We start from the raw sequence: 26,020 nt of genomic DNA, 5'->3' as shown, positions 1-26,020 counted from the left end.
CCTATTATCTATCTCTTTGTATCTTTCACATTATCTATCTCTGTCTGTCTATATATCTGCCTCTCTGTCTGTCTGTCACCTGTGAGAATATTATGAACAAAAGGCGTGGCATCTGTCTGTCCGTCCGTCTATCTGTCTGTCCATATATACATCTATTTATCTTTGTGTATCTATCTATAGATATGTCTGTCTGTATATCCGTCTGTCTGTCACCTGTGACAATATTTTAACAAAAGGCTTGGCATCTGTCAGTCCGTCTGTATGTAAGTCTATCTGTTTGATTCTAACTGTCTGTCTGTCGGTCTATCTGTCTATCTGTCTATCTGTCTATCTGTCTATCTGTCTATCTGTCTATCTGTCTATCTGTCTATCTGTCTATCTGTCTATCTGTCTATCTGTCTATCTGTCTATCTGTCTATCTGTCTATCTGTCTATCTGTCTATCTGTCTATCTGTCTATCTGTCTATCTGTCTATCTGTCTATCTGTCTATCTGTCTATCTGTCTATCTGTCTATCTGCCTATCTGCCTATCTGCCTATCTGCCTATCTGCCTATCTGCCTATCTGCCTATCTGCCTATCTGCCTATCTGCCTATCTGCCTATCTGCCTATCTGTCTATCTGTCTATCTGTCATTCTGTCTATCTGTCTATCTGTCTATCTGTCTATCTGTCTATCTGTCTATCTGTCTATCTGTCTATCTGTCTATCTGTCTATCTGTCTATCTGTCTATCTGTCTATCTGTCTATCTGTCTATCTGTCTATCTGTCTGTCTGACTGTCTGTCCATATATACATCTACAGCATGACCCTCGAAAAAGTATTTTTAAGCATCTGCAGCCCATATTTCTCAATGAATTATCAAAAAATGTATATGTTCTTGTTCTCTGTAGATTTCCACATAAGTAGATATAAAAATATTTTTTTTACATCAATTAACAGCTGAGATTTTTTGAGCCAAAGTTTTGAAAAAGTGGCTGAGGAAAAAGTAACTTTTCAAGAAAAATGTTTTTTTAAAATGAAATGACGTGTTTTCCTCATAATTTCAATACTTTTTATAAAACTTATATAAAGATGTTTCCAAGAAATTTATTTCATGCTGAAAGCACTTTTTTCACGTGCTCTAAAAGGCATTTTTAGATTAGTGTAAATTGCAAAAACACCCTTACAGAAAGAAATCCTATAAAAAATAGTAGCAAATTGAAAGTTTACATAAACAGAAATCTAACACTTTTTATTTTATCAAAATAAGTTAAAAAACCAAAAAGTTACAGCTACAAACTTTTATTAAACATTTAATAATTTAAATGATTTTTATGTGTCTTAGATTAATTTGATAAGTGGGCGTGAATTTATTGGTAAAGGTTGCGCTAATCCTTCTGGTAATGAGCATAAATTGGGGAGGGGTCTATTTAAGGTCATATTTATGACCAAGATATATTTAAAATAGATGATTATATATTTATCTATAAATGTAGAAAGAATAAAGGGGGCGGCGGGATAGCTTATTATATTCATAAAAATCTAAAATTCAAAATATTGAATGAATTGTCAACATTTGAAGAAGGCTTATTTGAGTCACTCACAATTCAACTTGAATATAACAAAGAAAAATTTGTTTTGAGTAATGTCTACCGGCCTAATACTTCTATAATGGGATTTACTGAATCTCAACAAATGGATTTTTTTATTGATAATTTTTCTAACCTACAAAGTAAATTAATGTCTTTTAAATGTGCCTCTTACATTTTCACAGATTCTAATTTTGACATCTTAAAGTATCACTGTCATGAAAAAACAAATGATTTCCTTGCAAATTGCATTGCAAATGGTTTTTTATCTTTGATAACAAGACCAACAAGAATTTCTAGGACATCAGCAACATGTATTGACCAAATTTTTACTAACGCAAAAGATAATAGTTTTCATTCAGGAATTTTATTAAATGATATATCTGATCATTTCCCAATTTTCACAATAACACCTTATTCATATAAAGCAAGTAAAGAATCTTATTTTTTTACAAGAAATATTAATGAAGAAAAAATTACTGGGTTTATCAATCTATTAAGAAATGTTAATTGGGAAAATGTAACTAACAGTTTAGAACCCCAAAATTGTTTTAATAAATTCTATGAGCTTTTTAATGAATTTTATGAACTTTCTTTTCCTTTACAAAGGATTAGAATTAATAAGAACATACATAAAATTGAAAAATTTATGACTGATGGTTTAATGAGATGTAGAGATAAAAAATTTGAATTGTCCACGTTAAGTATTAATGAACCAACTGCTGATAATATTAGGATGTATAATAGATATAGAAATGTCTATAATCGTGCAATAAAAACAGCTAAAAAATTGTATTATTGCAATGAGCTAAAAAAATGTAAATCTGACTTGAGGAAAACTTGGGATATTATTAGAGATGCAATCCGAAAAACAAAAGATAAAGCAACATGTATCAATGAATTGAAGTTTAATGATGCTATATATTTAGATAATGCAGAAATTTCTGAGAAATTGAATGAACACTTCACTTCTGTAGCAAGCAAGATATCATCTAAAATAAATCCTTCTAACATTGATCCGTGTAGCTATATACCTAATTATAATTCCAGTTTTAAAATGCATACAATAAACCCAAATATAGTTATAGATATTGTTAAAAAAATGGGAAATAAACAAAGTATGGATATTTTTGGCCTGTCAAATTCTTTTTTGAAGAAAATAATTTCTGTTATTGCCCTTCCTCTCTCTCATGTCATTAACCAAACTATTTTAACTGGAAAAATACCTTCTGAATTTAAAATCGCAAAAGTTATACCTATTTTTAAGTTAAAAGGGAATAATTCTAATGAAAAAGCTGATCCATCAAACTATAGGCCGATAAGTTTATTAGCAATTTTCTCAAAAGTTTTAGAAAAAGTCATTTATCAACAACTGTCATGCTATTTGATTAGAAATAATATCATTTTTGAACATCAGTATGGATTTCAATCAAAAAAGTCTACAATACACCCCGTGATACACCTCTTAAATTATATAGCTGAAGCAAAAAATGATAATAAAACTGTAATTGGAGTCTTCTGTGATCTTGCAAAATGTTTTGATACAATTCCACACTCTATTTTAATTAAAAAGTTGTCAAAAATTGGCATTAATGGCGTTGAACTTGAATGGTTTAAAAATTATTTAAGTAATAGACAGCAATTTGTACATGTAAACAACACTGACTCAACAAAGCTGAACATAGATAGAGGTGTCCCACAGGGCTCTATTTTAGGACCAATTCTATTTTTAATCTACATAAATGATCTTAAAAACTGTACTGATTTATTTACCCTATTATTTGCTGATGACAGTAATTTTTTAATTTCTGGTAAAAACTTTACAGAGATAAAACTGAAATTAAACAATGAACTTAAAAAGATATCTGATTGGTTTAGGAGTAATCAAATGAGCTTAAATCCTGATAAAACTAAAATCATGATATTTAATAAAAATGAAAATACTATTGATTGGAATGCTCTTAATATTAAGCTAAACTTTAACAATGAAAATGAGTTTGATCCTGAGAAAATAAAAATCTTAAATTATGTCAATTCAAGTAGCAATATTCCTGCAATTAAATTCCTAGGTGTATTTATAGATCCTTCTTTGAATTTTAAATATCATGTAGAACATTTACGTAAAAAGATTTCTAGTTCCTTATTTCTTATAAATAGAGCTAAACATATACTGAATTTAGATAGCAAAAAAATGCTTTTTCACTCACTTATAAATAGTCATTTACTTTACTGTTTACCTGCCTGGAGTTGTGGTCTAAAATCTACTATGGACCCATTAATTAAATTGCAAAAAAAGGCAATAAGAATTGTTTTTAGTAAGAAACACATCTCACACACAATGCCTTTATTTAAAAAAATGACTGTCCTTCCTTTACATGAATCAGCTAATTATTTGAAATTATTATTTATGTATGATTTTATAAACAGTAAGCTACCAAGTTCCTTTCAAGGTACATGGCTTCGCCGTAATCAATTACATACCAGAAATCTTAGAAACTCTAATATGTTTGATGTTAAAAAACCGAAGTTTAAATCTATTGAAAGATTTCCTAAGTATCATTTCCAAGAATTATGGAATAACCATTGTAATAATGATTTATTAACCCACAATCAATCAAGAAAAAAATTTATAAAAAATCTAAAAGAATCTTTGTTATCAAGCTTAACTTTAGTGTGTAACAACCCATTATGTCAAGAATGTAGATAAAATTATATTTCTTTTCAATATTGTTTGAAATCTGATAAATCAATCAAAATCTATTTGTTAAATTTTTTTTTAATTTCTATTATTGCAATAATGGTGTGAGACTTGTATGTCCTAATCAATCCTTCCTATTATCATTCTTTCCTCTCCAATATGATTTTATTTATTGCTTATTATCTTTTTTCTATTTTTTTTGTCTTATTTATATGGCCTGTATGAAAACAATGTGTGAATACACATTACTGCATACTTCCTAGTTTTTAGGAAACTGCCATTTGGGAAGAAATTTTTTTTATAAATTAATCATATCAATAAAATTTGACTGTATATATAAATGTATATAATATTCATTTAATTCATTTATTATTTTGTTGTTTTTTTTTTCTATGTATGTACACCCAAGAATAATAAATCTAATCTAATCTAATCTATTAATAAGTGGGAGATATTATAAGATTTGAGGGAAAATGGTTATAAGAAAAATGTATTCAGTAAAATTTGAAAAGTAGTTTTTTATATGTAAAAGTAACGTTTTTAAATGCAATAAAAAATGTATCAATTGTAAACTTGCTCTTCTTTCTTATTTGTTTTTTAACTGGTTGATAAAAAGTAATATACTAATAAAAAACTAAGAAATATTTAGCAATATCCAGTTTCTCAAGCACTTTTTCCAAACTTTGGCTTTAAAAATCTCGGCTGTTAATTGATGTAAAAAAAATATTTTGATATCCTTTGATGTAGAAAATTATAGAGAACAAGTACATATGAATCTTTTAATATTTTATTAAGAAATATAGGCTGCAGATGCTTAAAAATACTTTTTCGAGGGTCATGCTGTATTTATCTTTGTGTATCTATAGATATGTATGTCTGTCACCTGTGACAATATTTTAACAAAAAGTTTGGCATCTGTCAGTCCGTCTGTATGTAAGTCGATCTGTCTGATTCTAACTGTCTGTCTGTCGGTCTATCTGTATGTCTGTCTATCTGTCTGTCTGTCTGTCTGTCTGTCTGTCTGTCTGTCTGACTGTCTGTCCATATATACATCTATTTATCTTTGTGTATCTATAGATATGTCTGTCTGTATATCCGTCTGTCTGTCACCTGTGACAATATTTTAACAAAAGGCTTGGCATCTGTCAGTCCGTCTGTATGTAAGTCAATCTGTCTGTTTCTAACTGTCTGTCTGTCTGTCTGTCTGAATGTCTGTCTGACTGAGCGCATGTCTGACTGTCTGTCTGTGTATCCAACCTGTAAGAATATTATCAACAAAAGGCTTGGCATCCGGATGGTCAACCCAAACTCTTTCACCTGAACAATACAACAAACGGTTATAACACCAGGGAGGGAGGGGACATTGGATTATTATAAACTAGCGACTACGCTAGCGTCATCTGGAAAAAGATATCAATAAAGTAAGTCATAAAAAACTTTCTTATGCAAAATAAATCATGAGACATCTTAAAAATGATTGGTCTTTTAAAGCATTATAAGCTAATAAGAAAAACATAAAAGTCTAGGAATCGATCTAGCAACCCAAATAACAGACAGAAGGATAAAACAATAGATTAGATGGGCATAGATATGATAATGTCATAGGAATCTTCACTAAAAATTTCAGCTGTATATCTTAAATAAGAGCCGAGAAAATCACGTCCCCGCATAGCGTTAAGGACTGGCTGACGGGCATACAAAGTAAATTATAGAGTAGCTTCGCTACTAAAAATAAAAAATACCTATAGCATCATCCATGTAGACTCTAACAAATATTTCTGGCCAGTGCTTTTCCTCCTGATACGCTTGCATCAACACTGCCACTGCGGAGACAGGCACAAGAGAGTTACCTGCACACATAAGCTTGTCATACCAGGTGGATATTTAAATAGTACCCAAAGTTTTATAATAAACTTTTCTTATTCGTTGGCTTAGCAACTTTAGTGAATTCATTAAGTTGAGTGTTCAAACGTTTCAACCACTAACTGTAATGTACTGTACACTAGTCCCTAAAGTTTTATACTAACGTTTTCTTATTAGTTGACAACTTCGGGGACTTGTAGTGAATTTCAATTGGTTGAATCATTAAGTTGAGTATCTTAACGTTTCAACCACTAACTGTAATGTACAGAAGGGATAAGTTTGTGTATAATCATTGGGGATGTACATCAATTTGTTGGTCATTGTCTTATCCCTTTAGATCCCTGGGAAATTTCAATGGTACCTACCAAAAGTTTTGAAACTTATTTAAAAACTTTAGGTACTTATATTGATGATTTTTTTTATTGGTAGCCAACTATTAATGTCGAAACTTTTCATCCAGCCGAAAAGTAACGGCTAAACTGCTGAGCTGTTTAGCCACTTTTTGCAGGGAGTAAGGAAGGGGACAATGGGCAATTAATTCAATTTAAAGAAATCAAAACCAGATTTATCCAGAAAATATGACCAAAATTGTAAAATGATCATTATAATATAATCTAAAACAAAATAATTTACTTGAAAATTAAATTACCAATACATCACAATGTAGTAAACATTCTGTAATTAATCACTAGAAAAACCTTGTTTAGAAATTTGTCAACCCTTCTCATATATTTTTAACTGCTACCTAAATTCAAGGGGGTTCTTAGATTTTTAATACATTAATATCACAGTAGAGTTTCTATACATGAAATGACATTTTCTTGGGAAAGTCCGTCAGAAACTGCTGAATTCGTTCACATTCCCTTTACGCCAGTACCCAAAGTCTGAGACTCTTAAAAATTGAATATTCGATCCATTGTCCCCTCCCTTCCTCCCTGCGCTTTTTGGCTATTTTCAGGGCAAATCTACCATTAATTACGTAGGAATCAACTTTTAGAAACATATTTTTGCTTTTATTCATTGTCATCAATGTTACCAAAAACAATTTTTTAGATTTCTAGTTCCAGCCGCTTACCGGCTAGAACAGGCTAAAAACAAAAAGTATAATGTGTAGATAGGGCTTGTGACGTATTTAACCTGAGAATAGCCAAAAAAAAATTTAACGGCTAAGCCACCAGTTTTTTGTTCGATTTAGAGAAAATAGACCTACCAAGAATTACTCACTCATGCCAAGTTTTATAATAAAATTTGGACTATGTGCAATTTGTGCAGTGATAACAAGATGGTTGCAATATAAAAAAAAAAACTTTAATAACCCCTTATGACATGACAAAATTCCTTTACTCTTAAAGCTCTACTTGACAACCCTCTTGAGTAAGAAGCAAAATTTATAAAAAAAAAAATAATCCAGATAACCACAGAATTGGTTTCCAGAGTATTTTGTTTATAGTCCAATTTAAACCAGAAATTTTTTTTTTAAAAACCTGACATGACAAAATAAACAAAGATCAGCTGATTGTAAAGCATAGTACAATTGGTGTGCGATTGTCGCGTTAAATTATGTAACTAAATGTCGTCTTCTTGTGTTAAAATAATAATATCCTTAAGAATGACAAAATTCCTTTGCTCTTGAAGCTCTCCTTGACATCTCTCTTGAGTAAGGAGCACAGCGCCTCTCTCACATATCCAGACAAAAATAGTTTAGGATCACTCTACAAACAAACATTAAATATTATCCATCTTTCATTTTTAAACCCACAACTATGGCGTAACCTGAGCTGGATCTTTAAATCATTTTAGTGGTGAGCCAGATCGGGGTGAGCCGAATTTCAGCCAATCACAGCGCGGCATTTCATAAAATGCTGTGCTCTCATTGGTGGAAAGTTGGCTCACCCCGATCTGGCTTACCACTAAAATGATTTAAAGATCCAGCCGAGGACCGAGGATGCAAGCTTTTCCGGAGTGGTCCTATCCGGGGAGATGGAGAAGAAGTCCCCGGGCAAACCTGCATCAAACACACCTGCTTGACCATTCACCCTGTCCGGGTTTCCACCAAGGGGCCGGCCTAATAGGCTTTTAAGTCAGCCCCTGTCAGCTCTGGAGGCCTTGGAGGCCTTTCAACTCCAACCCTCCAACATCCCTCCCCCTCCTCCCCTCATCCTCTCTGGCGACATCCATCCAAATCCTGGCCCTAAATACCCCTGTTCTACCTGCTCCCGCAATATTACCCGCTCCACTGGTGCCTTCCTCTGCAACTCCTGCCAACTTTGGGTTCATCCTAAATGTTCCCTCCTTCCATCCAAATCCGATTACAATTCCAACTGGTCCTGCCCACCCTGCATTTCTGCCTCAATAACTCCCTTTTCACCAATCTCCCCCCAACCACCAACACCCCCATCCAAACCCCGCGGTCCTAAATTCCCATGCACAGTCTGTTCCTTAGGTGTTACAAAATCCACTGGCTCCTTCCAATGTAACTCCTGCCTCCAATGGATCCACCCCAAATGCTCCCTCCTCCCATCTGCCACCCACTACTCTCCTTTCTGGTTCTGCCCTTCCTGTTCCCCCCCAACCTCACCCCCTCCCTCTCCTAACTTATCACCCCCTACACCCCCATCACCTAGCTCCCCGTCTCCCTCACCTTCCCCTTCAGCTCCTCCTTCACCCCCGCCCCCTCCCCCACCCACCCCTGCCCTCCGAAAACCTCCTGGTAAACCTTTTGTCCTTCAATTCAATTGTAATGGCCTCCTTACCACCCAAGATGAACTCCACAACCTTATTTCTACCCATAACATCCCTATCGCCTGCCTCCAAGAAACCAAACTCTCCAGCAAATCCAATCCCAAACTCCTCCCTGGCTATAACTTTCTCAGGAAGGATCGTCAAGACCGACCTGGTGGAGGAATAGCCTTCCTCATTGCCGATGACATCCCCTTCACCCACCTTGACCTCAATCACCTTTCCAATGGCCCCCTAGAGATTGATGGTATCCATATTTCCCGCAATGGCTCTCCTACACAAATCATCAACCTTTACCTTCCTCCACATTCCTCCTGTCCTCCCCAATACACCCCTGACTTTAACCTCCTCTTTGACAACCCAAATGACCTTATCCTAGTCAGTGATTTCAATGCCCACAACCCTGCCTGGAACTCCATAACCCTTGACCAATCTGCCATGAATCGTTGGGAGGCTCTGCTGGAAGCTCTCAATGAGAGTAGCCTCTGCCTCCTCAATGAGGACTCCCCCACTCGCCTCCCCCCCAACGGCCAACCTACCTCCCCCGACCTTTCCCTATGCTCTGCCCACCTTGCACTTGACTTCTCCTGGCACACCCTCACCACCCTCCGTTCTGACCACCTCCCCATCCTCCTCTCCCTCCCTGAAATCAACAGAAACCCCCGCCCTGTCAAAACCTTCCACAACTTCCGTAAAGCAGACTGGGACACCTTCACCCTTGAAACTGAAACCCTCTTTGAAGATCCGTCATGATGTAAATATCACAAATATAATCAAAGCTTATATTGATGTTATTTAGGATGAAGAAGACTTACAAGATGATGATTGATATGATGATAACAAGATTGATGATAACAAGATTGATGATAACAAGATTGATGATACCAAGAATGATGATGATGATGATAATAATAATGATGATGAATATATGATGCAAGAAGATCTCAATGACAAATTAGCATGATCAGAAATAAACATGACGATCTTTACAATAAATGTCTCATCAATAATAAGCTCCAAGTCATCATCAATAAATACAATTTCTAAATCAATATTCATTTCAAACTATCAGCATAAGTATTTTAATATTTATTGATAAACAGTCTTCTTCATAATGATTTTATTGGACTTTTATAAGTGATTTTAATGGACTTTTATATAATCATTTTATAAACATTTTATCTAAAGTTTTATCAAAATCCTCAAGCAATTTTATCAATAAAAATAAACATACATTCTTGGCCTCATGTATGTAAGCAATGAATAAGTCTTTCAATTATTAGAAATATTTATTTGTCGCCTGGAGTGCTCCCATGAATATGTGATTGACTAAAGTGATATGTATTGCCATGTGTTCAATCTGATTGTGAACTTTATTATCAAGATTATTGTCATATGTCTCTTGTTCAACAATCATTCACACTATTCACGGGAACACTCAAGGCTCACTAACGCATCTCTTTTAGAGTCGGAGCTTGCGGTTTACATCACTGCTTGACTCAACAAAGATGAACTGAGATCAGAGGCTCAACAGGTGAGCTACCTAACGTGGTGGCAGCGGCAGTCCTACAACCCAGCACATCCGTAGCCAATAACCTCAGCCACAGACAATTAAGTGAAAAAAGTAAAAATGCCTGGTGGTATTAAGATAAGCAAACCAGAAAGACTTCCAAAAGATAACATCAGTGAAGCAGATCTTTATGCATGGTGGAACGAGCTTATGAACTACCTCAATCAACATGAAAACTTTAAGCTTTATAAAGAAAAAGGCATGTATTCCACCTGGACAGCAGCCGAAACAGATGAGGACAGAATTGTAAACCTTCACAAAGATGACACTAAAGGTGATATTGATGTTAGACAAAGGGATCTTAACAATTTCATAACCATCATTGCTGGATGCTGTGCAAGAGACCACTATATGATGATCATCAAGCAATCAACAAGTCTCAAATGGATATGGGAAGAACTCACAGTCATTTACCACCACCAACACAAAGGAAAGGAGTTTCTGACCATAGCAGACCTATCATATGATCCATCAGAACAATCACCACTGTCATTCTACAACAGCTACAGAGCTAAAATACTTGAAAATCTCAAACCTGCAGGTACCACTGTCAAATGGAAAAGTAATTTAGTCATGACAAAAGCTGAAACTATCTCTCCAACATTTGAGGACCACATATTGCTGACTACACTCCTAATCATAGACAAAAGATTACCTGGAAAAGTCAAGGAAATCTACGGACCAAGATTGGAACAATGTATCTTTCTAATGGATTTAAAAGTTGATATACTGTCTAATGTAACAAAAATCCTAGATGATATTGAGGAAGATTCCAATAATGCAGCAATAAAAGTTAAAAATCAAGAATACCAAGTATCATACATGGGACCTAGAGGAAGAGGAAGACAAAGAGGACGCTACAACTCTAACTACTCCTCACAAAGATCCTCCAACCAGCAAAACAAATTTTGCAGATTGTGTCACCTGAACCGCAAGCAGAGAAATGTTGTCCTATCCCATGAAATAGGAGATCTTGATTGTCCCTCTGAAAGAGATAAAGAAGGTATTAGATCAAAATATTCTGTCAATGCAGCTGTACACACTGAAGAAGATGAAGAAGATCTACTGGAGAAAATGGCCACTCTTCATGGATATGGTGATCAGGTAACTGTTAATAACATAATTAATGATGATCCTTTTGAAAAACATCATGATGCTCCCAATATAATTAATGATGAAGTTAAAGAACATTTCCATCCAACTTCTCAATCAAATATACATGTTATTAAGCCTGTGCCATCTCAAATTCTCACAGTATACCAAAATGATATTCCAATTCATCTTGACCTGGATTCTGGCTGCTGGATTAGCACTGTAAAATTAGACTTTGCCAGAAAAATGAAATGGAACATCCATCCAAATGGTCAGCTTGCTAAAATAGCAGATGGTAAAACTGTGTTGAAATCAAGAGGTGAAATCCATGAAGTATTTATTAGGAATGCATGGACAGTAAATTTTTCAGCCATAGTCATGGAAGAGTTACATACTGATGCTATAGCTGGAAACAACATTTTCAAAGACAATAATGTTAGGCAAGACATATCTGCTCGGACCATAACCATACAAAATAAATATGTAGTTCCAGAGACAAACAGGAACACAGACTTGCCAACCAATCCAATTAACACTATTGTCACCATACCAAAAGCTACAATGATTTTGCCTGAACAATCCATCAATCTCAACATCAATGCTGGAAACAACAAAACTGTCTTTGTTCAGCCTGTTGATAGTATGAAGTGTAGAATACAACCACAGATCAGCAAAATCAAACATGGTAAAGTCAGTATTACTAATAACACCAATGAACCTGTCAAACTGTCAAAAATGAAAATTCTCATCAAGGAAGTTAAAGATGTTGACACAAACAATACTGACAATACATACAAAGCTATGTCCATGCACACTAATACAACAACAACAGATAACATCAGCAACATATCTATCAATGAAGAAGGTATGTCAAATGATCAGATTTCCAGATTAAAGTCAATCCTCTCAGAAAACAAATCTGTATTTGATCAAAATCTTAGGCAAGGATACAATCAAAGATCAGGACCTCATTACTGCAAATTAAAATTTGCTAATGAAGAAAGACCCAGTTCCAGAAAAGTCAGTTGTGTTCAATACAACAATCACATGAATGTCCTGCTCCAGAAAGTATGTGATGAACTTACTGATCAGAATGTCCTTGGAGTTCCTCAACATGATAACATTGAAGTTCAACATGTTATGCCTGCATTTTTAAGAAAAAAGCAAAAGGCCAAAGACAAGCCAAACAATGAGCTAACAACAAGTGATGTACGTTTGGTTGTCAACACATGTGAACTATCCAAATATATGAAATCCTTGCCTGCCAAAATCAGTAAGCCCCAAGATGTATATAATGCTCTTGCTAAATGGAAGTATGTCATAAAAACAGACCTTTATCAAGGATTCTTTCAGAATCATCTACACAAGGATGGTCAGAAATGGTGTGGTATTCTAACACCATATGGAGGTTTGAGATTCTTTAAAAGAGGCATACAAGGTCTTATAAATCTTCTACAAGGTCTTCAATGACATGCTTACCAAAGGCAAACTGGTTAAACAAGCTGATGACCTTTTCACAGGGGGTAATACAATAGATGAAGCCATAGATAACTTAGAGGAAATGTTAAAAATTTGCAACTACAATAACTTAAAACTATCTTCATCTAAAACAATTATCTTGCCAAAAACAGTGGATATCATGAGTTGGGTATGGTCTCAAGGTGGTACTCTTGCACCTTCACCTCATAGGAAACAAGCTCTTTTAGAGGTCAAAGCTGAAGACCTTGTTACAGTCAAAGATGTCAGATCATGGATTGGTCTGTACAAGACCTTCTTATATCACACACCCAACTTGGCAAGAATAATGGATCCATTTGATAAAATCACTAGTGAAAAGGATTCTAAAGACACCATTACCTGGACAAATGAGCTGAAAATGGCATTTCAAACAGCCAAAGATAATATAGCCAACATAAAAGAAGTCTACCTACCTCATCCAGATGACCAACTTCTTATCATTACTGATGGTGCAAGAACTCCTCCTGGTGTTGGTTTTGTCCTACAAGCAAAGGACAAGAAAGGTAATCTTAAAACAGTTAGGCACTACTCTGTTAAGCTAAAACCACACCATATCAAATGGACACCCTGTGAAATTGAATCTGTTGCATTTGGAACGGCCATAGAAGCTTTCTATGATATAATCAAAGAATCTACCAAGCCTGTCATCATTTGCCCAGATAGTAAACCTGTTTGTGATGCAACAAACCTGCTAAAAAAAGGTAAATTTAGCTTATCCCCAAGGATTCAGACATTCTTGAATAATATGGGTAAGATATCATGTGAAGTGCAACACATATCTGGAAAATCTGGACAGAACCAGATTGCTGACTTTCAGTCCAGGAACACTGCACCTTGCAAAGCTGAAATATGCCAATTATGCAATTATGTTAATCACCAAGCTGAAACCATCATTGACAACAAACTAGCTTCAATTCAAACTGACATACCCTATGCTGATAGGGAAGCTTGGAAAAATGTTCAAATGCAAGACAAAGCAGTTACACTGGCAAAAAATGCAATCACAACAGGTCAATTGATCTCTAAAAAACCTGGAAAAATCAACTCTGATGCAAGAAAAATTCTGTCAAATGCTTCTGTAGCTGCAGATGGTCTTCTAGTAGTCACAAGAACAATACCATATTCAACAGCCAAAGAAGAAAGGATTGTGATTCCATCAAGCTATTTACCAACACTAGTTAATCAAATTCACAATCAAAGTAGCCACCCCTCAAAACATCAAATTAAACAAATATTTGACAAATACTTTTATGGAGTTGGTGTTGCTAATGTGATTGATGACAGATATGCTCAATGTCAAATATGCTGTGCTATGAAAAAGTTGCCAAACTCTAACAAGCATCAATCAACAACTAATGCATCTATACCAGGTACACACTTTGGCTGTGACATCTTGAAAAGACCCAAACAAAATATAATAGTAATAAGAGATCAATTCTCATCCTACACAACAGCTGACTTTATAAATGATGAAACAAGTGAAAATCTTGAAAAGTCTATTATACAGCTAGTTACTCCTATCAGACAAACTGGTCAAATCATAATCAGGACAGATCAAGCCCCTGGATTCCAGAAAGCCACCAAGTCTAGAAATCTAGCTAATCTAGATATCATTATAGAATTAGGCAGCAGTCTCAACAAAAACTCTAATGCTGTCATAGATAAAGGAATCCAAGAACTAGAAAGAGAAATAACTGCAATTTCTCCAGGTGAAACTCCAATTGATCAGACAAAACTAGCTCAAGCTTTAATGAATCTAAACAGTAGACTAAGAAGGAATGGTACTTTGTCAGCTAGAAGTATTCTTTTTAGCAAAGATGATAAAAGAATGACTAACATTGTCTTGGACGATTCTAAATTAGCTGAAGATCAACTTTTGACAAGAGAAATGAACAATCAAAAACACAATGAAAAAGTCAAAAGCAATAATGACAATGTTGATGTAGGAGATCATATTATGCTTAACAATAATCCAAAAAAGCATAATATAAGAGACATGTTTGAAGTTATTTCTAAAGAAAATGAAAAAATAACAGTAAAAAAAGTGGGAGGCAGCAGAAAAATTACAACTAGAAATAAACTTTATAAATTACCAAAAAATCATGTCTTTAAAGTGAAACATGAATATCAACCTAAAACAACTCCTGTAGCAAAACAAACATATAGAACATTTGACCCAATCAGAAAAACCCTTGAAACATCTGATGAAGATACTGACAATGATGATCTTGAAAATGAGAATGATGAATCCAACAACATCAATGAGGATGAAAATCATGATAAGGATGATAGTGATGATATTCATGTTGATAATGCTAGTGATAACATGGGTAATGATGACAGTGAAGAAGAGTGGCATGAAGCTGAAGATGATGATAGAGGAGAAAAGAGTAAAAAGAGGCCTTATGTAAGAGAAAAATGGGTGCTAAATTCAAATGATTATACTGTTCTAGAAGATCTCAGAAAAAGTAATGCAGCTAAAAAGATTCAAAGATGGTTCAGAAAGAATTCATACAAAACAAATAAAAGAACACTCAGAAAACACAGGGTAAAAAAAACTCCAGAAATACTTAGAAATCAAGACTGTGTTAATGAATTTGAAGCAGCACTATCAACTGACTTTGAAAGGAGCCAAGCAAATGATAGTCAAGATACTCTAGAACCTGAATGGGATCCACAACCACAATGCACTCAACTTTATGATGAACTCAATGAAGCATTCTTGGCAGCTGATCTGGATTTGAAATTCAGAAAAAATAGCACTGATATGATGGCAGTATATGAGTTCAGTCATGTTTTACCTCTTACATCAGAACTAAAAGAAAAATCTAAGTCAATCAGGCAACCATTCAAACATTTAAAAAAATTAGTGAAAAAAAGGGGGGGCACTCCATCAAATAGGCGTCAAAATTAAAAAAAGAAAAAGGGGAGCGTCATGATGTAAATATCACAAATATAATCAAAGCTTATATTGATGTTATTTAGGATGAAGAAGACTTACAAGATGATGATTGATATGATGATAACAAGATTGATGATAACAAGATTTATGATACCAAGAATGATGATGATAATAATAATGATGATGAATATATGATGCAAGAAGATCTCAATGACAAATTAGCATGATCAGAAATAAACATGACGATCTTTACAATAAATGTCTCATCAATAATAAGCTCCAAGTCATCATCAATAAATGCAATTTCTAAATCAATATTCATTTCAAACTATCAGCATAAGTATTTTAATATTTATTGATAAACAGTCTTCTTCATAATGATTTTATTGGACTTTTATAAGTGATTTTAATGGACTTTTATATAATCATTTTATAAACATTTTATCTAAAGTTTTATCAAAATCCTCAAGCAATTTTATCAATAAAAATAAACATACATTCTTGGCCTCATGTATGTAAGCAATGAATAAGTCTTTCAATTATTAGAAATATTTATTTGTCGCCTGGAGTGCTCCCATGAATATGTGATTGACTAAAGTGATATGTATTGCCATGTGTTCAATCTGATTGTGAACTTTATTATCAAGATTATTGTCATATGTCTCTTGTTCAACAATCATTCAAACTATTCACGGGAACACTCAAGGCTCACTAACGCATCTCTTTTAGAGTCGGAGCTTGCGGTTTACATCACTGCTTGACTCAACAAAGATGAACTGAGATCAGAGGCTCAACAGGTGAGCTACCTAACGATCTTCCTGATCCTTCCTCCTGCTCCCAAGGTGAAGCCACTTTCCGCCAAATCCTCCAAACTGCCTCCAAACACACAGTCCCCGCTGGCTTCATCAAAAACTCCAATCCCTCCCTCCCCCAGTCTGCTAAGCCCCTTATCCAGCAAAGAGACTCCTTAAGAGAAATTAACCCCCATGATCCTCAAATCCAAATCCTCAATGAACAAATTTCCTCAATAGTTAACCAACACTCCAACAAAAAATGGCAAGAAACCCTTTCCAAATCCGACCATAGAACCAACCCTTCCAAATTCTGGTCCCTCCTCAAATCCCTTTCTGGCAAAAATAATTCCCCTCCCTCCAACCAACCCATTTCCTTCAACAACAAAGTTCACACCTCCCATGCCCACATTGCTGAATCCTTTACCAAACAATTCACCTCTGTCTCCCGCCACACCTCCAACCCTTTCTCCAGAAAAATTATCCGCAAAATTAGACACCGCCACCGCCTCAACAGAGATTTCCAACCTTTCACCCCTGCCCTCGTCCTCGAAGCCATTAAAAATTCCTCAAACTCATCTGCACTTGGTCCTGATCACCTCAACATCCTCCACCTAAAACACCTTGGTCCAAATGGCATCTCCTACCTTACCAAACTCTTCAACCTCTCCATTTCCGCTGCTAATATCCCTGCCATTTGGAAGCTCTCCAAAATTATTGCCCTCCTCAAACCTGGTAAACCCCCTGACCTTTCCACCTCCTACCGCCCAATCTCCCTCCTCTGTCCTGCAGCAAAAGTCCTTGAACGCCTCCTTCTCCCATACCTTAAACAATCCCTCTCCACCCACCCCTCTCAACATGGCTTCAAACCCCTCCACTCCACCACATCCTCACTTCTTAATCTTTCCACCTCCATTGCTAACGGTTTCAACCAAAACCTCCCCCCCAGCCGCACAACCGTAGCATCCATTGACCTTTCCAAAGCCTTTGATTGCATCCCAATCAGGGTGGGCATACAAAAAACCCACCCAAAAAAACCCACCCAGGGTTTTTTAAAAAACCCATTGAAAAAAAACCCAAGGTTTTTTGGGTTTTTGAAAAAACATTGAAATTTCACGTTAAAATTTACAAATTAAATCTCTATTTACTCAAAGACTAGTATCTAATAACATTTTAAAGTAAATTTTACCTAAAAAACGTAAAAAAATATAAAGTAAGGGGGGGGGGGTTAATGCTACCATCTCGTAATTAATGATTAAATGGCACTTAGAATTCGAATTTTGATCTGAAATTTTGCATGAATAATCCTTGGTAAGTCTATTTTCCCTAAATCGAACAAAAAATTGGAAAAGTAATGGCTAACGCCTGGCAGCTCAGATGTTTTGCCATTTTTCGGCTATCTTAAGAGCAAATTAGTCACAAAACCTATCTCCACATAATACTTTTTGTCGCTCAAAAACCTTATCAAACGGTTCTAGCCGGTTGCTGTAGGTACTAGAAATTTTAAAAATGGTTATTGCTATCATTTAACATGAATTAAACCAAAATATGTTTTAAAAAGTAGATTCCTACGTAATTAATGATGAATTTGCCCTCAAAATAGGCAAAAAAAACTGCTAAACGGCTGGGCCGCCAGCCGTTACTTTTTCCAAATTTTTGTTTGATTTAGGGAAAATAGACCTACCAAGGATTACTCATGAAAAATTTCAGATCGAAATTCGAATTCTAAGTGCTATTTAATCATTGATTACGAGATGGTTGCATTCACCCCCCCCCCCCTTATAAAAATGATGCTCTACTTATTGTTCAAATGTTTATGAAATTTAATTACTTTCTCTCAAAACTTAATTTCAGAAAACGCTTTGCTACTAAATTGATGATATATAAATTGTGTAAATTACATAATCATAATTGATTTTTAAACTAAAACATAACAATTTATGAAAGGAAATAGTTACAGTGGCGTGCAGAGGGTTTTATTAAGGAGATGTAAAAAGGAGAATACCTTAATAATTTCTGGGAGGGGGGGGGGGGTGTTAACAGCTTAGGAATAGAGGAGGAGGTTCCATGTTTTGAAGCTTTTAACCTTCCCTCCCCCTTAATAGAATATTTTGTGCACCGTTGCTAATAAGGGTTTATAATTGATCGAAATGCCAGTTTTTTTCATTATCTATCTTGTTTATTGTGAAATCTTGCTTACCTTTTACCTACAACAACATAAACATTAATATTTCATCAATATATCAAATGTATTTGACTCCTAAATGAAAAAACCCAATAAAACCCGAAAAAACCCAATAAAACCCAGGGTTTTAAGGGTTTTTACGGGTTGGGTTGGGCTTTTTTAAAAAACCCTGGGTTTTTCCCCACCCTGATCCCAATCCACCTCCTTCTCCAAAAAATCTCCTCCTCAAACCTCCATCCAAACATCATCAGATGGCTATCCTGCTACCTGCGTGGCAGGATGGCCTTCTGCTCCTACCAAAACACCAACTCCTCCCCCAGAATTGTCCACACTGGTGTCCCCCAAGGCTCTGTTATTTCCCCCGTCCTTTTCAACTTCTACATAGCAGATGCCCCCCACAACCCCCCCGCCACCACCTCCTCCTATGCCGACGACCTCAACTCCTTCCACTCATCTCCTGACATCCCCCAGTCAGTTGAATCCATCAACTCCCACCTCTCCTTAATCGCTGACTGGGCCTCCACCAATGGCCTCTCCATCACCCCCAACAAATCCACTGTCACCCTTTTCACTCCTGACCGTAAACACCAATCCAACCTCCATCCTCAAGTCCAAATTAACGGCTCCACACTCCCCCTTGAGAAAACCCCAAAAATCCTTGGAGTTACCTTTGACACCTTTTTCAATTTCAGTTCCCATGTCTCCACCATTTCCTCTAAAAGGGAACTATCCATGAACGAGAGCAAGTGATTCTAAGCACCTTCCAGCATTGATCCATAGTATTTTTTTAGTGAATATAAAAGGTTTATGTCTAATACTTGGTTTTTCGACTTAAAAGTTAGGTTTCACCATTGTTTTGTATAAAATAAACTTTGAAATGTGAAGCTTTTTTTGATGCAATATTAATAAACAATAGACAAAGGACAAATAAAATAACACGGCAGAAAAGCATCAAATGCTGTAAATTGCAAAAGTACATTAATTAAACTGTTTACAATATTACAAGTTACCAACCCTTTTTGAAATATACATTTTTAATCAAAATAATATACTTTTGCATTAAGCTTTTATACAACAGTTTGAACTCATCAAAACATTTGATGATATTGCATCAAAAAATGCTTAAAATTTTAAAGTTTTTTTATAGAAAACCATGGTGAAACCTAATTTTTTAGTCGATAAACCAAATATTAAACATAAATCTAGTATATTCACTAAAAAAATACTATGGATCAATGCTGGAAGGTGCTTAGAATCACTTGCTCTCGTTCGTGGATAGTCCCCTTTCCTCCCGCCTCAGAATCCTTAAATGTCTGGCTGGCACCAAATGGGGCCACCAGAAGGAGACCCTCCTCACCACCTACAACACCCTCCTCCGCCCCATCACCACCTATGCCTGTCCTGTCTGGTTTCCTAACACCTCCAAAAACAACATTGATAAACTCCAAGTCCTCCAAAACCAAGCCCTCCGCATCTGTACTGGTTCCACCAAAAAATCCCCCATTAGCCACCTACACCAAGAAACTAAAATCCTACCAGTACGGAACCACCTTTCCCTTTTATGCTCCCAGTACTTGGCCTCCTCCCTCCGCCCTTCCCACCCATCCTTCAACAATGCCACAACCCCTCCTGGTCCTAGATCCAAGAAATCCACCCTCCAATCCATGTTCCTCCCGACCCTCCAACCTTTTCTCACCCCTGAGAACACTCTCCTCCCTGCAAATTACTAATCCACCATCTCCCGACTCCACACCTCTGCAGTTACCCAAGCAATCAATTCCTATCCCCCTAATCCTGTCCTTAACCTCGCCCCTCCCAACATCAACCCCTCTGAGATCCAACTTCCTAGGCACTACAGAACCATCCTCTCCCAATTGAGATCCAATTATTGTCCTAAGCTCCAAAGTTACCTGCATTCCATCAACGCTTCTCTTTCACCCAACTGCCCATCCTGCCCCAACAATCCTACCCCTGAAACTGTCCAACACCTCTTTTCCTGCCCTAATAACCCCACCAACCTTAATCCCATTGACCTCTGGCATAATCCCGCCCTTGTAGCTGCCTTCCTATCATCACACCCAAGTTTCACCAGCCTCCCTCCTCTTCAACGCCCCCCTCCAGAGCCCCCCCCATAAGCCTCCCCTCCCCCACCTACTGATGACGACCCTGGACACGAAAATGGACTATGAGCAGCCAATACAACAACAACAAAGATCCAGCTCTGAATAACCTCTAGGTGTTATTTTGTTTATTTTGTAACCAAATCTTGCAACTGAAATGCATGATTATTCGGCCAAACGTCCTACTTGGCTGAATATCAGTCCATTTTCAATATTCAGACGAATACCGGATATTGAAACTATCCAGCCGGATATCCGGCAAAATAGTCTTTAATACCTATTAAACAACAAAAATCGCTGTTAACAAACAGTAACAAGCATTATTTCTTAAATTCTTGATACTAAGTAAGTAACCCTTCATTAATATTACAGATTGACTTAAGGGGGGGGGGGGGTTAATGCAACCATCTCGTAATCAGTGAGCAAATGACACTTAGAATTCGAATTTCGATCTGAACTTTTGCATGAGTAATCCTTGGTAGGTCTATTTTCCCTAAATCGAACAAAAAGTTGGAAAAGTAACGGCTAGCGGCTCAGCCGTTCAGCCGTTTTTAGCCTATTTTCAGGGTAAATCCATCATCAATTACGTAGGAATCAACTTTTTAAAACATATTTTTGGTTTAATTCATGTTAAATGATAGCAATAACCATTTTTAAAACTTCTAGCACCAACAGCTACCGTGTAGAACCGTTTGATAGCGTTTTGGAGTAGAAAAGAGTATTATGTTGAGAGAGGTTTTGTGACTAATTTGAAATATAGATATCAAAAAAATGACAAAACAGCTGAGCCGCCAGATACCAAAAAAAGATACCAAAAAAAGATACCAAAAAAAAGACACCAAAAAATATACCAAAAAAATACTAAAGAAAAGATACCAAAAAAAAAGAAATAAGATACCAAAAAAGTTGCTGTCAAGATGAGTACAGGACTTAATGCCAAAAGCCCACCCTGCTTAGTCTGCACAAATAAAATCACCAAAACGCAAGCATGTGTCATGTGCCATGTATGCCAAAGATGGACCCATACTGAATGTTCCAAAATTGCACCAGAGCTTTACAAATATCTTGTCAAGGAAAATAGACAAGGTTTCTCCATTAATTGGTGTTGTGAAGCATGTAGTGTGGCTAGTGAACTCCTATCAAATAAGGTAGCTGCCATGTTCAAGGATATCCAAGATATAAAAAATGATATTAGCCAGCTTCAAAAAGACAAAGATGATACAAATACTAGAGTAAGCAAACTAGAAACACACTGTAACGAGAATGATAACAAACAAGAACAGTTAAAATCTAATGTTGAAAAAAATGTCTTTCAAGAATTAAGAGACAGAGAGGAGAAGAAAAATAATTTGATAATTCATGGTATCCCTGAAGTTACTGATGATTCCTGGCCAGGGTTAAAAAAGAAAGAACTTGATATTCATTGGACTGGACTGGTGGCTGACACCCTAGAAGTTACAATAAACCCTGATAAAGATATCAAGTTTATTAGACGCCTTGGGGAAAAAAAAGTTGACAGCATAAGACCATTGCAAGTTGGATTTCACAACACTGATACCAAATATGAAATTATGAAAAACTGCAGATCTCTTGCTGACAATGAATTCTGGGATGGGGTCTACCTTGTACCTGACCTTACCCACCAGCAAAGGAAAGAGGAGGACAACCTCATTCTTGAAATGCATAAGCGTAACTCTGAGCTAACTGGAGAACAGGCTTTAAACTCCGAATGGAAGGTGGTAGGACCCAAAGGCCAAAAAAAGCTGATTTGGGCGAAAAAATCCACAGATCAAACAGAAAGGTGGGGAAGGAGAAACAGCACAACATGGACCAGGAGGGGAGGAGGATCCAAGAGACAGAGGACTCCAGAAAGTATAACAACAGACAAACGAACACGACCATCAATAACAGAGGAGGAGGAGAACAGAGAATAAATAGTGATGGGGGTAGGCAACAAAAAGGGAAGGGAAACAAAGAGTCTGCCCCCTGTAAACTCAACATAATATACACCAATGCAAGGAGTATAATAAGTAAACTTTCTGCACTTGAGTTACTTACACATGAACAAAAACTTGATATTATACTTCTAACCGAAACCTGGTGCAATGAAAACATAGTGAATAGTGTATTAAATATCAAAAACTATGAAATAATACCAGAACTAAGGAAAGATCGTAGTGATACAAGAGAAGGAATTGGAGGTGGATTATTAGTGTACATAAAAAAAGGACACACGGTTTTATCCCATGACTGCACAATTGACTTTAACCAATATCTACATCTTAGTGTGAAAGCAAATAATGAAACCACCAACATTTTTCTTGTATATAAATCCCCAAACTGTAGTAACTATAATAATGATAAACTAACAGAATTAATCTCATCTATGCCAGATAATTCAATTGTTATTGGTGACTTCAACTACCCAAAAATCAACTGGAGTGAAAATATTGCTGCCGACACTGCAAGCCAGAAATTTCTGGACACTTGTAACGAGAACAATTTTAACCAATTTGTGACCTTCCCAACACATGTAAAAAACAATGTTCTTGACTTGGTTCTTTCTAATAATGATTCTATACTTGAAGTAAGTGATTTAGGCCCTCTTTGTAATAGTGATCATACCTGTATTAAAATTGTTACAGACCATTCTATTTTACCAGAAAACACACAACAAGAAATCCTAGATTGGGGAAAAGCTGACTACCAAAAATTTAATGAAGATTTAGAGAAAATTGACTGGGACAGGTCATACATGCAGTAGTTGGGTTCTTGGAACCCAACTGGAACCCAACTTTTCTCCTCCTTATGAAGGGCCACCCTAGTAAAAGGAGGGGCCAATCTCCTCGCAAGGAGGGGCCACCCCCCAAAAAAAGAGGGGCCATCCCCTAAAAAGGAGGGGCCACCCCCCTAAAATGAGGGCCCAACCTCTAAAAAAAGAGGAGCAACCTCTTATTTTAGTTCTTTTTATGATTCCTAATTAAATAATCAGAATTATGTTCTATTTTAAGGTGTTATAACCCTGAAAACGAGGGGCCACCCCATTAAAAAGGAGAGGCAACCCCCCTAAAAAGGTGGGGCAATCCCCTAAAAAGGAGGGGCCACCCCCCTAAAATGAGGGGCCAACCTTTAAAAAAGAGGAGCAACCTCTTATTTTAGTTCTTTATATTATGATTCTTTATTAAATAACAAGCGGCTTCGCCCCTAGCCTCTAGGGGCTTTGCCCCAAGCGGTTAGATCAAACCAATTTTTCGTATTTTAGATTTAAAGGAAATTAAAAAAAAAAAATTTTTTTTTGGGGGGGGGGAGGGTAGATATACCACACTTTTCTGGGATCTTGCTGAGTCAAGTATCAACTGTTGGGAATATCAAAGGATGACTCCATGCAAAATTTGAGCCGGATCCAGCCAAAACCGGCCGTGAATTTTATGAAAAACCGGTTTTTTCCGGTTTTTAAGGGGTATCTGTAAATCGATTCAGGTGGAGCAAAACCGGTTGGAGGTACAAAAAATTTTACTTCACATGAAATTTATCCAATGCAATTGCCTACAAAAATGTACTTCATCATCAACTTGATTGGACAACTCTTTCCCCTCCTAAATGTCCATTAAAACCTCGGAAACGGCAAAAATCGCCAAAAATCACGCCTTCGGCGGCGAATAACGGCTAAACAGTCAGCCGGAGGCGAATGAAACATAAATAAAGAAATGTCCGCCTCAAAAGTTGTTCAACATCAAAGAGATGCTTGAAGTCTCTAAAACGACTCCTTCCCCTCCTTCAAGGGGAAAAACTGAAAAAACGTGATTTTCAAAAGTATGCCCACTTCGTGGGTGTGGGGGGAACTGAACCCGTCACCCCAGGGTCACCAAATATAAAGTCTAGGCGGCCCACAATGCTAAATTTTCACCAAGTGAAAGTCTTGTGTCAATATCTCTTATGAGAAAAAAAGTTATTAATTAATTAAAATTTCAAATTGTGATTTTTTGATGGATTTCTTTGATGAAATGACAGGCTGGTCAATTTTTAGGCCATTTTTTGCGGTTTTTTGGGCCGTCACGCCCAAACGGTTTGAGATAATCTCACGGGACTTTTTGCCCGACCTAAGTCTGGTTATTTGTGAGGTCTAAGAAAAAAAAAATCTCGGATTGGATGAAGCACACCGTCGCTGTGCGCCGTCAAAAATCGCTGGTTGGCTAATTTTGCCCCCTCAAACCCTCACCTCGTGCCATTTTTCTGTGTAAAGATTATAATTATAATCTTTTGCATAAGTCTGATTTTTTTTCCTAGACCTCACAAATAACCAGACTTAGGTTGGGCAAAAGGTCCCGTGAGATTATATCAAACCGTTTGGACGTGACAGCCCAAAAACCGCAAAAAATGGCCTAAAAATTGACCAGCCTGTCATTTCATCAAAGAAATCCATCAAAAAATCACAATTTGAAATTTTAATTAATTAATAACTTTTTTCTCATAAGAGATATTGACACAAGACTTTCACTTGGTGAAAATTTAGCATTGTGGGCCGCCTAGACTTTATATTTGGTGACCCTGGGGTGACAGGTTCAGTTCCCCCCACACCCACGAAGTGGGCATACTTTAGAAAATCACGTTTTTTTCAGTTTTTCCCTTTGAAGGAGGGGAAGGAGTCGTTTTAGAGACTTCAAGCATCTCTTTGATGTTGAACAACTTTTTGAGGCGGACATTTCTTTATTTATGTTTCATTCGCCTCCGGCTGACCGTTTAGCCGTTATTCGCCGCCGAAGGCGTGATTTTTGGCGATTTTTGCCGTTTCCGAGGTTTTAATGGACATTTAGGAGGGGAAAGAGTTGTCCAATCAAGTTGATGATGAAGTACATTTTTGTAGGCAATTGCATTGGATAAATTTCATGTGAAGTAAAATTTTTTGTACCTCCAACCGGTTTTGCTCCACCTGAATCGATTTACAGATACCCCTTAAAAACCGGAAAAAACCGG

The 26,020-nt window shown here is 36.4% G+C and overlaps 1 protein-coding gene across 1 annotated transcript in view; it reads right to left on the bottom strand.

Annotated features, from left to right (window-relative positions):
* The window catches only part of LOC145307582 (integrator complex subunit 1-like), a 56,041-nt gene that overhangs the window by 7,656 nt on the left and 22,365 nt on the right, over window positions 1–26,020 (bottom strand). The window contains exons 7-9 of the mRNA XM_080150036.1: window positions 7,753–7,843; window positions 6,009–6,118; window positions 5,524–5,583 (exon numbers count right to left, since the gene is read on the bottom strand). Of these exons, the coding sequence (XP_080006162.1) occupies window positions 5,524–5,583; window positions 6,009–6,118; window positions 7,753–7,843 (261 nt within the window). The remainder of the gene's footprint in view (window positions 1–5,523; window positions 5,584–6,008; window positions 6,119–7,752; window positions 7,844–26,020) is intronic.

This window comes from Acartia tonsa, chromosome 15 (assembly GCF_053477335.1).
Source record: "Acartia tonsa isolate MP-2025a chromosome 15, ASM5347733v1, whole genome shotgun sequence".
NCBI classification, from domain to species: Eukaryota; Metazoa; Arthropoda; class Copepoda; order Calanoida; family Acartiidae; genus Acartia; species Acartia tonsa.
Note: the sequence above shows the minus strand (reverse complement) of the source record. Positions and strands in the feature narration are given on the sequence as shown.